Source organism: Miscanthus floridulus, chromosome 9 (genome assembly GCF_019320115.1).
Source record: "Miscanthus floridulus cultivar M001 chromosome 9, ASM1932011v1, whole genome shotgun sequence".
In the NCBI taxonomy this organism is placed as follows: domain Eukaryota; kingdom Viridiplantae; phylum Streptophyta; class Magnoliopsida; order Poales; family Poaceae; genus Miscanthus; species Miscanthus floridulus.
The window spans coordinates 69,456,768-69,469,998 of record NC_089588.1 but is presented as its reverse complement, the minus strand read 5'-3'; the positions used below and the strand labels follow the sequence as shown (position 1 = coordinate 69,469,998).

The following is a 13,231-nucleotide window of genomic DNA, read 5'->3' as shown; positions in this document are numbered from 1 at the left end:
AACCTTAAGGTTATGTGTTGACTATCGGCCATTAAATGAAGTCACCATCAAGAACAAATACCCCTTACCCCGAATTGATTTACTTTTTGATCAACTTGCGGGAACTAAGGTATTCTCAAAGATAGACTTAAGATCAGGCTACCACCAGATTAAGATCAGACGTGAAGATGTGCCGAAGACAGCATTTACTACCCGATATGGACTATATGAGTATCTAGTCATGTCTTTTGGGCTGACCAATGCCCCGGCTCATTTCATGTACCTGATGAACTCAGTTTTCATGCCTGAGTTGGATAAGTTTGTCGTGGTGTTTATTGATGACATTCTTATCTACTCTAAGAGCAAAGAGGAACATGTGGAACATCTCCGTATTGTTCTACAAAGATTAAGAGATCACCAACTATATGCCAAGTTCAGCAAATGTGCATTTTGGTTGGAGGAAGTACAATTTCTGGGTCATGTGCTATCTGCTGAAGGTATAGCTGTTGATCCGAGCAAGGTAGAAGAAGTCCTTAACTAGAAAGCACCTACAACTGTTCATCAAGTTCGTAGTTTCCTGGGGTTGGCAGGGTATTACCGTCGGTTTATCCCTGACTTCTCCAGAATTGCGAAGCCAATTACTGGACTGTTGAAAAATCAAACAAAGTTTGTATGGTCAACAGAATGTGAAGAGGCCTTTCAGACATTGAAGAAGTTGCTAACAACTGCACCAGTATTAGCACAACCTGATATCGAGGGGCCATTTGATATCTATTGTGATGCATCTAGAATTGGTATTGGCTGTGTTCTTATGCAAAAAGGCAGAGTCATAGCATATGCTTCCAGACAACTCAAGAAGCACGAAGAACATTATCCTACCCATGATCTTGAATTAGCTGCTGTTGTCCATTCACTCAAGATTTGGCGACATTATTTATTAGGCAATATATGTCATATCTATACGGACCACAAGAGTCTGAAATACATCTTCACTCAGTCAGAGCTGAATATGAGGCAAAGGAGATGGTTAGAACTTATCAAAGATTATGACTTAGAAGTGCATTATCATCTGGGCAAGGCTAATGTGGTTGCCGATGCCCTGAGTCGCAAGAGTCATTGTCATTGCCTAATTGCAGAACCTATGCAGCGAACATTGTGTCAAGAGATGGAGCATCTGAATTTACAAATCATAGAACAAGGTTCCCTGTCCAATATTGTAGTTGAGTCCACTATCAAAGATCAGATCATTGTTGCTCAACAGAAAAGTAAGGGCATAGCCCATATTAAGGATAAAGTCAGATCTGGAAGACCAACATGTTTCAAGATTGATGAATCAGATGTTGTATGGTTCAAGGATAGGTTGGTAGTACCCAAAAATCCGGAGCTACGCAAGCAGATTCTTGATGAAGCTCATTCTACAAGATACTCCATTCATCCGGGTAGCAACAAAATGTATCATGATCTGAGAAAGAGATATTGGTGGACCAAAATGAAAATAGAAATAGCTCAATATGTAGCCAAGTGTGATATTTGTCAGAGAGTCAAAGCGGTTCATATGAAGACTGCAGGTCCATTACATTCCTTGCCAGTTCCATCTTGGAAGTGGGAAGATATCTGTATGGACTTCATAGTAGGGTTGCCTAGGACATCTGCAGGCTACAATTCAATATGGGTTATTGTTGATCGTCTAACCAAGATAGTTCATTTCTTACCAGTCAGAGATAAATATCGAGCAGAGCAGTATGCAAAGATTTATCTTGATAGAATTTTCAGTCTGCATGGGGCACCCAAGACCATTGTCTCTGACAGAGGATCATTGTTCATATCCAAGTTTTGGAAAAGTCTACATGAGTCTTTAGGAACTAAACTTATCCATAGTTCTGCTTATCATCCGCAAACAGACGGACAGACTGAAAGGGTAAACCAAATTCTTGAAGATATGTTAAGAGCATGTGTCCTTTCCTTTGGTGCTAAATGGGATGAATGCCTTCCCTTAGCTGAATTCTCGTATAACAATAGCCATCAAGAGAGCATTAAAATGGCACCCTTCGAAGCACTGTATGGCCGTAGGTGCCAAACACTTTTAAATTGGTCAGAAGCTAGAGAACGTTGGTTCTTTGGATCGGATGTGGTCAAGGAAGCTGAAGAGAAAGTTAAACTCATACAAGCTAATATGAAGATAGCTCAATCCCGGCAGAAAAGCTATGCTGATAAGAGGAGAAGACCGCTAGAATTCAAAGTGGGAGATTATGTCTACCTCAAGGTATCACCGATGAAAGGTGTTCATCGATTTGGGATTCGGGGAAAGTTGGCGCCCCGTTATGTCGGTCCTTTTCAGATCCAATAACGATGTGGACCAGTCACCTATCGCGTCAAGTTACCAGATCACATGTCAGCGGTACATGATATCTTTCATGTATCTCAATTAAAGAAGTGTCTTCAAGTACCTGACCAAGAAATCGACTTTGGTGATGTAGAATTAGAACCTGATTTGACTTATGCCGAGTACCCCATTAAAGTCTTAGATCAGAAAGATCGAGTCACTCGCAGACGTACAATCAAGTTCTACAAAGTATAATGGAATCAACACACGGAAGATGAAGCTACTTGGGAGTCCGAGGATTACTTAGAAGAGAACTTTCCTGACTTCTTCGCTTCTATCTAGTTGCAATACCTTGTCTATATTGTAACTTGTCCTGTTATTAACAGAATGGAAAACCCCCTCGCTAGCCTTTTGAATAAAGTTGTAATGTGTTAGCTTGACACATTTTCTTTTCCATTACTTAGCCTTAAGTTTTAAATCTCGGGACGAGATTTCTTTTAGGGGGGAGGGTTGTAACACCTCTGGTGTTTTGACCTAATACTAAAATTTGACATGTCATCATGTGCATCGCAAAGCATTCATATAGTATAAAGTTTTGAATGCATTCACTAAATAAGGTTTATTTTATAATGTTGTTATTTCATGTGATGTGTTTCAAAAACCCAAAATACAGATCATGACCACAAGGGTTAAATTTCATGTGATCATGTGAGGTCATATGTCCTTTGACTCAAATAATCCTAATGGGCCATGTTGCTGATCAAAAATCAAAATTTAAGTAAAAGGAAGACAAATCAAATTTGAATTCACATTCAAATTATAAAAGTCCTTTTTGCCCCTTTTAACTAATTCAAAATCCATGAGGAATTTGGGGTTGAGGCAAAAAGCAAAGTTGGAGATTATTTTATGAGGATCAACTTTGGTATTCAAAGTTTTTCAAGTTTACATATAAAATTTGGAGTAATTTTGAAATGATTCAAATCTTTAAATGTACCCAAATTTGAATTTCAAAATGGAGGCAGAATTTGAAAATGTTTCTTAAACCAAAGTTGTAGTACTTGAAAAATTGAACCACTTTTATTTTTGGAGATTTTCAACTTCTTTAGAAAATTTCTGAGTAATTTGAGAAATGAATGCAGTGGCAGTTCTGTAATTATTTCAAAAATTCAACTCCACCTCACTGCTTGCTGCCGGCGCCACGCGGAGTTCACCGCCGATCGGATTTCACCGCTTTCACGCGCAGTGACACGCCCAAACCTCCGTCGCGAGTTCGCCCGTGTGCTGTCATCACCGTACGCCCTCAAGCTTGCTATAAATAGGAGTACATCGTCGTCAATCGGAGTTTTCCCGTTGACTGTTCGCCGCCGGTGACATTGCCGCGATCATCCAATTCATCCTCGTCGGACCACCCCAAGCCAATTGCGTTGGCCAGCAGCTCCGCCTTACCCTGCCGCTCATTCCTGACCTGCTCGCCTCGCTTCTAGCCGATCAGCACCACCGCGCGACGTCATCTTCTTCGGAGTCGACCGAAGCTCCGCCGCAACCCACCTCACCGTGGCCAGGACAATTCCGTACGTCTCCGCCTGCACCAAGCACATCATCGCGATCACGGTGAGCTCCTGAGCGTGTTGCTCACTCTTCCTTTGACTCTACTGCGCCGTAGCCCTAGTTACATCGACCGCCGTCGGGTCCGAGCCGCCATGGCCGGCGTTGCGTTCCATCCGGTGTGCTCTTTTCTGTTCTGAGGCTTGGGATAGATGCGCGACTTGGTGTAGATCATGTAGGAGCAGCCCGTCTCACCGGAGAGTCACCACCGGCGCGTTTTGCTGGCCAGAGCTGGCCGCGCCGCCGTGTCTTGTTCACTGTCGCTGACGCGTGGGGTCAGGCTGTCAGTGAAGCTGAGGAAGAAGAACAGTGAGCTTTGGTTATTTTCTGATTTTGAATAGTGCAGCAATTTTGCAATTTTGTAGGAATTTATTTACACATCCAAAAATTCTGAAAATTTTTGTGTAGCTTCTGTACATGTTCTAGTATGATTTAAAAATTTGAAATTTGAAATTTGGATAAATTTGGAATGTTCAAATATTCAGTCCATTAATTGAAAAATGCAATTTCCATGATTTTTGTAGGTCACTGTATAATTCCAAAAATTATGAAATTTGTTTTGGTACACTAATTTGTCATGAGGAAGCTTACATAAAAATTTGAGCTTAATTGGACAAAGTTTATTTTATACCTAATGTAGACTTAATTATTTAATTAATTATTCATTTAATTAATGTTTAATCAATTAGGATTTGTTTGACTTTAGAATTTATTGTTGACCTTGGGTCATTAACTTATAATAATCCTTAGTACCTTAATTAGTATTTGAACTAATATCTAATTTGTAATTAGTAAATCTTAATGACATTTCATGTGATAACAAAGGTCATTAACAAGTTAACTCGTCGGAACCCTAAGTATTGGATTAGTGTTGGATCTTGTTTTGGTCATGTTTTGTGACTAGTAGGGTTCCAAGATCCATTAGGTCAAGTCACATGTGTGGTTCTTAATGATAGGGTTACAGGTTGGTTTTGTTGGCTTGCAACTGTACCGCGAAATAAAATCTTTTGCGGGTGTTTTTACATTTCATGTGCCGTGAAAGCATCATGTTTACATTATCATCATATTAAAGCATATGTTATCATTTCGTGTAGAACCCGAGAACGAAACGATTCTAGTTGAGCAAGTTCTGGAAGAATCCCCGGTTGTCACGGGATTTGATAATTGTGGTACTAATCCGGAACCGAAAATCGTCAACGAAGGCAAGCCCCGGTTTATGCATTAAGCCATTACCTTGTTTACTTTGAAAAGTTTATCACCTATGTTATTTATTGCATTAAGTTGTTTAATTCAAATGTTACCTACTTGATGCATTACCTACCTTGATAATTGTTTACCATCCTTGAAGATGTTTTCGTTTATAAAGGCGTAGTGTGCTTAGTATGCTTTATGGTAGGCTTTCAAAGTAAAAGTTTCGATACAATCAAAGATGGCATACTGGCCAAAGAAAGAAAGAATGTAGAATGAATTAGAGACTAGCCGGGTGACTTATCTTGAATGTTGGGTAATGTTACCGACTATGTCGCTTAAAGGCCACTCATTGTGGATCTTCTGAACGAGACACTTTGTAGTACTAGTCACATACTCTGGTAAGCCTACTTCGGCTAATCCGATACTAAGACGAATGCCCACGCACTAGGAGTAGAGAGATGGCGGGAGTAGCATGTACCCTCGTGGCTGGAATGTGGCCGGATTTGAGGTGTGTTGTACTCTCGGGTGGCGTGGAGACGGCTTAGTATAGGAGGATCCAGTAGTGAGGTTGATATATGCAAGATTTAAGTTCTACATATGTCGTGTGATAAGGAATCCCCAGCTGGGACTTGAATCAATTCGAATTGCCGGTGCTCCGCGGATATGGAGACTCGATTCATTACAGAAGCAATGTAGTACTGGTGAATTACTAAAATATGAGAAAAGAATGGAATGAGAAGGAAAGGAATACGAGAAATGTACATTTAGTTTGAGATAATGAACAAAAAGTACTTAGTGGTAAAACTTGAAAATAGAATGAAGAATAGTAAGCTTTTGGCAAAGAACTTTTGAATCTTGCTTCATCCTTACCTTGCCCCAAACCCCTACATCTCTAAAGTCTTACACTCCGTTACGTCGGGTTAGTCTTGTTGAGTACCTTTGTACTCAGGGTTTGTTAACCCTTGTTGCAGGTGAGTCACATGCGCAGGCTTGTTTTGGTCCCTGCTGCATGTCTGTGTTTGAAGTCAATGACGAGGAGGAGTGATGAATGGCCTTTGGACAAGGCACTAGTTTGTTTGATAAATAAAGTTAATGTAATATTATCCCGCTACTATGGTTGTATGACACTTTTGGTATTGTAAGTTTGAAAACAACTGGTTTGTAACTATGTTATCTTAAGACTTCCGCTATCTTTTACTCTGGTATATATTTGAATAAACTGTTGTAATCTGCAATGACTGTGATCGGGACCCTGTTTGAAAAGAGAAACGTGGATGATTCGGGTTTCCCGAGGATGCCCGACAGACCTGTTGAGTTGTTGGGAACTCGTGTACGCTATCTGAGGTCTGTTAAGACAACGATAGGTGCATGTGGGCCCGATTCCTTAGGAGGTTCTGCCACAAGCCCTGATACTTCCATCTTCCAAGCAGTTTCTGATGAAGTGATACTTGATTCTGATGTGCTTACTGCGCTCATGAAAGACTGGATTCTTGGCTAGAGCAAGTGCAGACTTGCTATCAACCTTCAGTTCGACCACTTCCACATTCCTTCCAAGGAGGTCTGCCAGCAGCCTGGATAGCCAAATAGCTTGTGTTGCAGCTGTGGTAGTGGCAATGTACTCAGCTTCACAACTAGATAGAGCCACCACCTTCTGCTTCACTGATTGCCAGCACACAAGATTGCTTCCTAGAAAGAACAGAGTGCCACTAGTGCTCTTGTTGGTGTCAATGTCCCCAGCCAAGTCACTATCGCAGTACCCAACAAACCTTGCTCTCCCTGGAGCCTTAGCATAGTGAAGGCCAAACTCCAGAGTACCAGCCACATATCTCAGGATGCGCTTGATGGCAGCTTGGTGCTCTGCAGTCGGCCTCTCCATGAATCGACTGACAAAGCCTACTGAGAAGGCTAAGTCAGGTCTTGTGTGGACCAAGTAGCGCAGGCTGCCCACCAATCTTCTATATTGGGTAGGATCAACTTCTGCAGTCATGCTCTGCCTGCTCAACCTCAGCCGCTCCTCCATTGGTGTATGGGCAGGGTTGCAGGCATCCATACCTCCTAGCTCAAGGATCCTCTTGGCATAATGGGTTTGCCTCAGAGTGATCCCAGCTGAATCTTGGTATACTTCGACCCCCAGGTAGAAGGACAGGAGGCCGAGGTTGCTCATGTCGAAGACCTTCTTCATTTGAGCCTTGAAACCTTCTATGGCTTGAGCGCTGGCACCGGTGATGATCAAGTCGTCAACATAGACGCCGATCAGCAGCAGCTCCTCCCCTGTTCCTCGCCTATACATCGCAGCTTCATGGTCGCTTTGCTGGAAACCCATCTCCTTGAGGGTGGCGTCCAGCTTGGCGTTCCAAGCTCGCGGAGCCTGCCATAGGCCATACAAAGCCTTGCGCAGACGGTACACCATCTTCTCCTTCCCGGCGACGGTGAAGCCAGGCGGCTGCTTCACGTACACCTCCTCCTTAAGGTTGCCGTTGAGGAAGGCTGATTTGACGTCCATGTGGTGGACGCGCCATCCTTCTTGGGCCGTCAGCGCGAGGACTCGGACGGATTCCATGCACGCCACGGGAGCAAACGTGTCGTCGAAGTCGATCCCTTCCTGCTGGACGAAACCCCGCGCCACCAAGCGCGCCTTGTACTTGGTCACTGCGCCCCGCTCGTCCTTCTTGAGCTTGTAGACCCACTTTAGAGTGATGGGCCGGTGACCGGGAGGAAGCTCCACAAGCTCCCACGTGCGGTTCTGCTCAACCGCCTTGATCTCCTGCTCCATGGCGGCCTGCCAGGCAGGATCGCCTTCAGCCTCCGCGAAGTTGGTCGGCTCGCCGGCGTGCATGAGGTGAAGCTTGGCGAAGAGACGTGAAGCCGGCAGCGGTGTGGGCGCGTCCCCGACGATGTTGGGCATGGTACGGTACCACAGCTGCTCGCCGTCGTAGGAAGCGTCAAGGTGATCGTCGTCGTCCTCGAGCGGTGACGTGAACTCTACTGGGTCCGCATGCTCGGTCTCCGCTGCCGGTGAAGCAGAGGAGGCCAGTGGATCGTGCTCCCCTGGAGCTGGTGACGGCGTGCGTGGCGGAGCTCCGTCTACGTCAACTTCCCAGAACTCGATGTCGAAGTCGCTGGAGGCGGAAGCAGACGTCCCGGTGGCCGAATTAGACCAATCCCAGCCGTGCCCTTCATCAAACACCACGTCGCGGCTCACCTTGACGCATCCTGTCGCCGGATCGAGGACTCGGTAGGCCTTGGCGCCCTCGGCGTAGCCGATGAAGACCCCAGCCTTGCCGCGGTCGTCGAGCTTGCGCAGCTGCCCGAGCTCCCTTGTGTAGGCGACGCAGCCGAATGTATGCAGATAGCACACCGCCGGCGCTCGTCCGTGCCAGGCCTCATAGAGGGTCTTGCCTTCCAAGCTTCTTGTCGGCGCGCGGTTGAGCAGATGCACCGCCGTCATCACCGCCTCACCCCAGAATTTGGCCGACATGGACCTCTGCTTCAGGAGCGCGCGTGCGGTCGCCACAACCGTCTGATTGCGCCGCTCCACCACACCGTTCTGCTGCGGTGAGTGTGGTGCAGAGTAGTGCCGCTTGACTCCTTCGGCGGCGAAGTACTGTGCCAGCTCGCCGATGGTGAACTCTCCTCCATTGTCGGTCTGCAGCACCTTGAGCTCACGACCGGTCTCCTTCTCTGCTTCGGCCTTCACCCACTTCACGTCATCCGCAGCAGCATCCTTGGTTGGCAGAAGCACTGCCCACATGAAGCGGGTGACGTCGTCCACCATCAGCAAGAAGTAGCGGCGCCCTCCTGGCGTCGTCGGCGTCACCGGCCGGCACAAGTCGCCGTGGATGAGGTCCAGGGGCGCCTGTGCGCGGTACTACGCCTGCTGTGGAAATGGCTTGCGGCGGAGCTTGGTGGTGACGCAGGTGTCGCAGACTTGCTCCGCATGCTTGATCACCGGCATCCCCCTCACCATCTCCTGCTTGCCGAGCTGGTGCAGCGCCTCGAAGCTGAGATGCCCATAGCGCTCATGCCACCTCCATGACTCGTCCTCCTTCCTAGCGGCAAGACACACCGGCTGCGCGGCCTCCAAGTGCAGGATGTACAGCCGACTGGGCCCACGATGTACCTTGGCAAGAAGACGACCACGCCGGTCCCAGATTCGGAGCACTCCATGTTCAATCTCCGCTCTGGAGCCTCCTTCGTCGAGCTACCCCAAACTCATAATCGAGTTCCGGAGCGCTGGGATGTAGAAGACGCCATGGAGGACGCGCTGCTCCCCGTTCTTGGCCTGGAAGACGATGGAGCCGGTCCCCTTGATCTCCACTCGAGACGAGTCACCGAAACGCACCGTGCCGCACGCCGTGGTGTCGAGCTCGACGAAGAGCTCTCGGCGACCGGTCATGTGATGCGTGGCCCCGCTGTCGAGGTACCAGCCATCGAGCGCTTCCTCGTTGGCGCTGGTGTTGAGGAAGACACGCGCACGCGGCTCGTTGATGTCGAGGGAGGCCGTGGCCTTGGAGCAGACGACTTCGGTCTTCTCGTCGAGCTCGAGGAAGCCGTGGGCGAGGAACAGAGCACCATCATCGTCCTCCGCCTCTGCGATGTGCGCAGCACCGCCACGCCCACCACCGCGCCGTCCACCTCGATCACCTCCAACGCGGTTGCCTCCTCCACGTTGGTTGCCACCGCCGCCGCCACGGTCACCACCACCACGGCGCGGCTGGCGGCAGTCGCGCGCCCAGTGGTCGCGATCACCATAGTTGAGGCAAGTGTCGTCGTCCACCCCGCGATCGTCGCCACTGCCTCTGTCTCCTCCGCCGCGATTGCCCTTCCCACGCTGCTTCTTGCCGCCGCGTGGACGACGTCGCGGTTCCTTGCCTGACGCGGAAGCGGCAGCCTCCTCCTTCTCCTTGGCACGCCACTGCTCCCTTGTCAGCAGCAGACCACCGATGGCGGCCGGTTCCACGGCCAGCGCCTCCATGTCGTCCACCGTCTTCAAACGCCCAGACACCTCCTCGATGGTGAGGTCCTAGAAGTCGAGAAGCGTCTCGATGGCGATCCGGAGCTGGGCGTACTTCGGCGGCACGGCGCGCAGGAGCCTCTCCACCGCGCGCTCTTCATTGATGTCATTGTCGCCATGGAGACGAAGCTGCTGCTTCAGGGCCATCAAGCGAAGGGTGAAGTCCTCGATCTGCTCACCCGGACGGAAGGCGAGCTTCTCCCAGTCGCTGCGGAGTCGCTGGAGCGTGGCACGGCGCACCCGATCGACGCCGATCCGCGCGGCGGCGATGGAGTCCCAGGCCTCCTTGGCCGATCCCTTCTCGGACAGCTGCATCTCCTGCGGCACGGCGGCGATGATCGCCTCCACCGTGCGCCTGTCCTCATGGTACGGCAGGTCCTGGTACTCGATCGCGTCCCAGAGTTGCCGCGCCTGGAGCTTCAGCTTCATGATCGAGGCCCAGTCATGGTAATTTGACTTGGTGAGCATCGGCCAGGTGGAGCTCGAGCCAGAATCCTTGTACACGGTCTGGATCACCGGCGAGCGGCCCCTGGCCCGTCCGCGGCGGCGATCCTGATCCCGATCGGGCAACCGCGTCTGCCTGCGCTCGCTCTCCGGGCTCCTCCGCGGAGGCGGGCGGCGATCGCGCGGCGGATCCTCCTCCACCAACTCTCGACGCAGAGCCGCGGCCGTGGCGGCCGCGTTCCGAGCAGCTGCTACGGCGGCCTCCACGGCCTGCTGCGCCTGCGCGGCTGCGGCCTCTGCCGCGGCCAGACGCTGCGCACGCTGCTCGACGGCGGCGGCGGCTGCTGCTCTCTCTGCGGAGGTGGCCATGCCTCTCCCTTTCTCTCAACCCCGGGCTCTGATGCCAATTGTTGGCGAATTGGGGCTGCCAGAAGGCAGCTTGGCCAGCAGGCCGCTTGGATTGTATTGAATTGCAAATAACAACTTGGATACAAAAGATGCTAACCACTGCATATATAAGCAAGTGGTGTACCTACTCCTTAGCATATTCTAACTACATAAAGCAGATGCTATGATTCCTACTTGGTTGCCAAGGCACCATGATCAACTTGGTTGCCAAGGAAACAGAAAAATTACATGACAGTGAATAGTAAATAGCTATAGTAGGTAACTGGAAAAACATGAACACTAGGCTAACTACTGACAATTTTCACTCTAACTGAAATAAATAGAGTATAAAAGTTCTTTAGAAAAACCATACTAATATTTGGCATCTGAATGCTACAGCTCAAATCATCAGTTCAGCCAATAATCCTAAATCCACATCACATACCACAACCCTCTATCAAAATTGTCGATGCAAAAAGCATTTTAATTTTTTTCTCCTTTCCTAATGTACATAGTTTATTTACCATTAGTGAAGTAGTTTGGATCTGTAAACTTTACCTTTCTTTACGTAAACTCTGCGAAAGGGCCTCTAGCTGAGTTGGTTAGGTGGCTTGACTAGCACTCCTCAGGTCCTAAGTTTGACTCCCCGTGGGAGCAAATTTCGGGTTAGAAAAATTCCCTCGTCTGTCCCACGCCAAAGCACAGGTCTAAGGCCCAGCCCCGGTGGTCGTTCTCACATGGGCTACGGAGCCGCTATGTATGGGTAGGGCAGGGGTTCGGGGGTTTTCTTGACCTACGTGAGAAGGTCTTTTTCTTAATGCAATGCCTAGGGGCGGGGCTGTCTTACCCATCGCAGGTTGAGTTTTTTTTTCTTTACTATGATCTTAATTATTCTTTACAATGTTCTAAATAATGGATCTCTGGATGTAGGAAGCAAGAACAGTGAGTATGAAAACATAAGGCATTTCAGGCAGGATTAGTCCAGCATGTATTCCTATGAACAAAGAAAAAAATGACACGCATGACCGAGTTAAAACCAGATAATGCAAGATCAAATGAACATCAAGCATACACCAATAGCACACATACCACACATACAAATACTACACATCATATATCTGAGGAATAAGTCAAGCATCCAGAACTTACCTCATCGATCAGTCCTTTCTCAAATTCTGACCATGCCGTTGAATGCTTGCTTTCTAGTAGTTCCTTCATGGACATTCTGCAAAAAAAACAGAGATAGACAGCTGAGAATGTAATGCAATAATCACAAACATCAGCACAGATGCACACGGGCACTGGACAAGTGTCTGAACTACAGTTTACTGGCGTAACAAAGCAAAAGGACGGGTACAGAACAAAAGGTAACAAAATGGTTGGTAACACCTAATCACATTTCAGCCATGCTATTTCATCAATAAATTTACAGAATATCATACGGATCAACCAGTTCATGTTAGATTTTGTAACATTACACCGAACCAATCCTTTCAGCTAGCACTAACACAGTTCGCAAATTCTCCACCAAACAAATCGTTCTCGAATACAATCCACCACAACACCACAGACAAAAACACTACCTACAACACCTTACAATATACTACTCTGTTATAGAACTTAGCATGCATTCCGTCGAACACCTGAGCGGCGCACCTTAACCCACCCCACCCGACAGACACAGCCCAAACTAAGTAAACTAGGAGAGCCGGGGGCATGTACGGAACTGAAAGAAGGCGGGGATGTGGTGGTAGAATGGGTCCCGGACGAGGGTGTCCATGACGTCGAACAGCAGCACGGGCAGCTTCCTCGGCGCGGCTGCCGCCTCTGACACGGCGGCCACGGAAGCGGCGGTGGAAGACGACAACATGGAGGGCGCAGGCGGCCGCTGCGAGGAGCAGGCGGACTTAGCGAGGAAGGCGAGGGAGGGCACGCGAGGGAGCAGCGAGACCATGGATGAAGGCGACAGAGAAAGGAGTAGTAGAACCGAGAAAAATATCCGATCCGGCGGTGCTGCAAAGGACAGGTGCTCGCGTGAAAATTGAGAAAATTCGAAGTTCATCGTCTTGGTCCGAACAAGTGAATAACCTCCGATTCGCCTCAACACCACTGTAAAACAAATGTTCTTTTCATTTTATTTCATTTAAACCATTTTGTTATAAATTAGACTTGCTTTGACATTTTTGCCCTTAAACTCGATCGATATTGGCAAAGAAGCGAATAACCTCTGATTCGCCTCAACACCACTATAAAACAAATGTTCTTTCCATTTTATTCCCACGATTAGT

At 48.3% G+C, this 13,231-nt stretch overlaps 1 protein-coding gene across 3 annotated transcripts in view; it reads right to left on the bottom strand.

The window, feature by feature from the left end:
* LOC136482108 (flavin mononucleotide hydrolase 1, chloroplatic-like) overlaps positions 1 to 13,023 on the bottom strand; it is a 48,449-nt gene extending 35,426 nt beyond the window's left edge. For 2 of the 3 annotated variants that reach the window (XR_010764966.1, XM_066479354.1), the window contains exons 1-2: positions 12,671 to 13,023; positions 12,093 to 12,168 (exon numbers count right to left, since the gene is read on the bottom strand). Coding sequence is in view for 2 of the 3 variants with exons in the window: in XM_066479354.1 (XP_066335451.1) it covers positions 12,093 to 12,168; positions 12,671 to 13,005 (411 nt within the window). In the remaining variant the exon portion in view is untranslated. The remainder of the gene's footprint in view (positions 1 to 12,092; positions 12,169 to 12,670) is intronic. The other variant, XM_066479355.1, reaches the window with a different exon arrangement.
* Between the last annotated feature and the right edge of the window lie 208 nt (positions 13,024 to 13,231).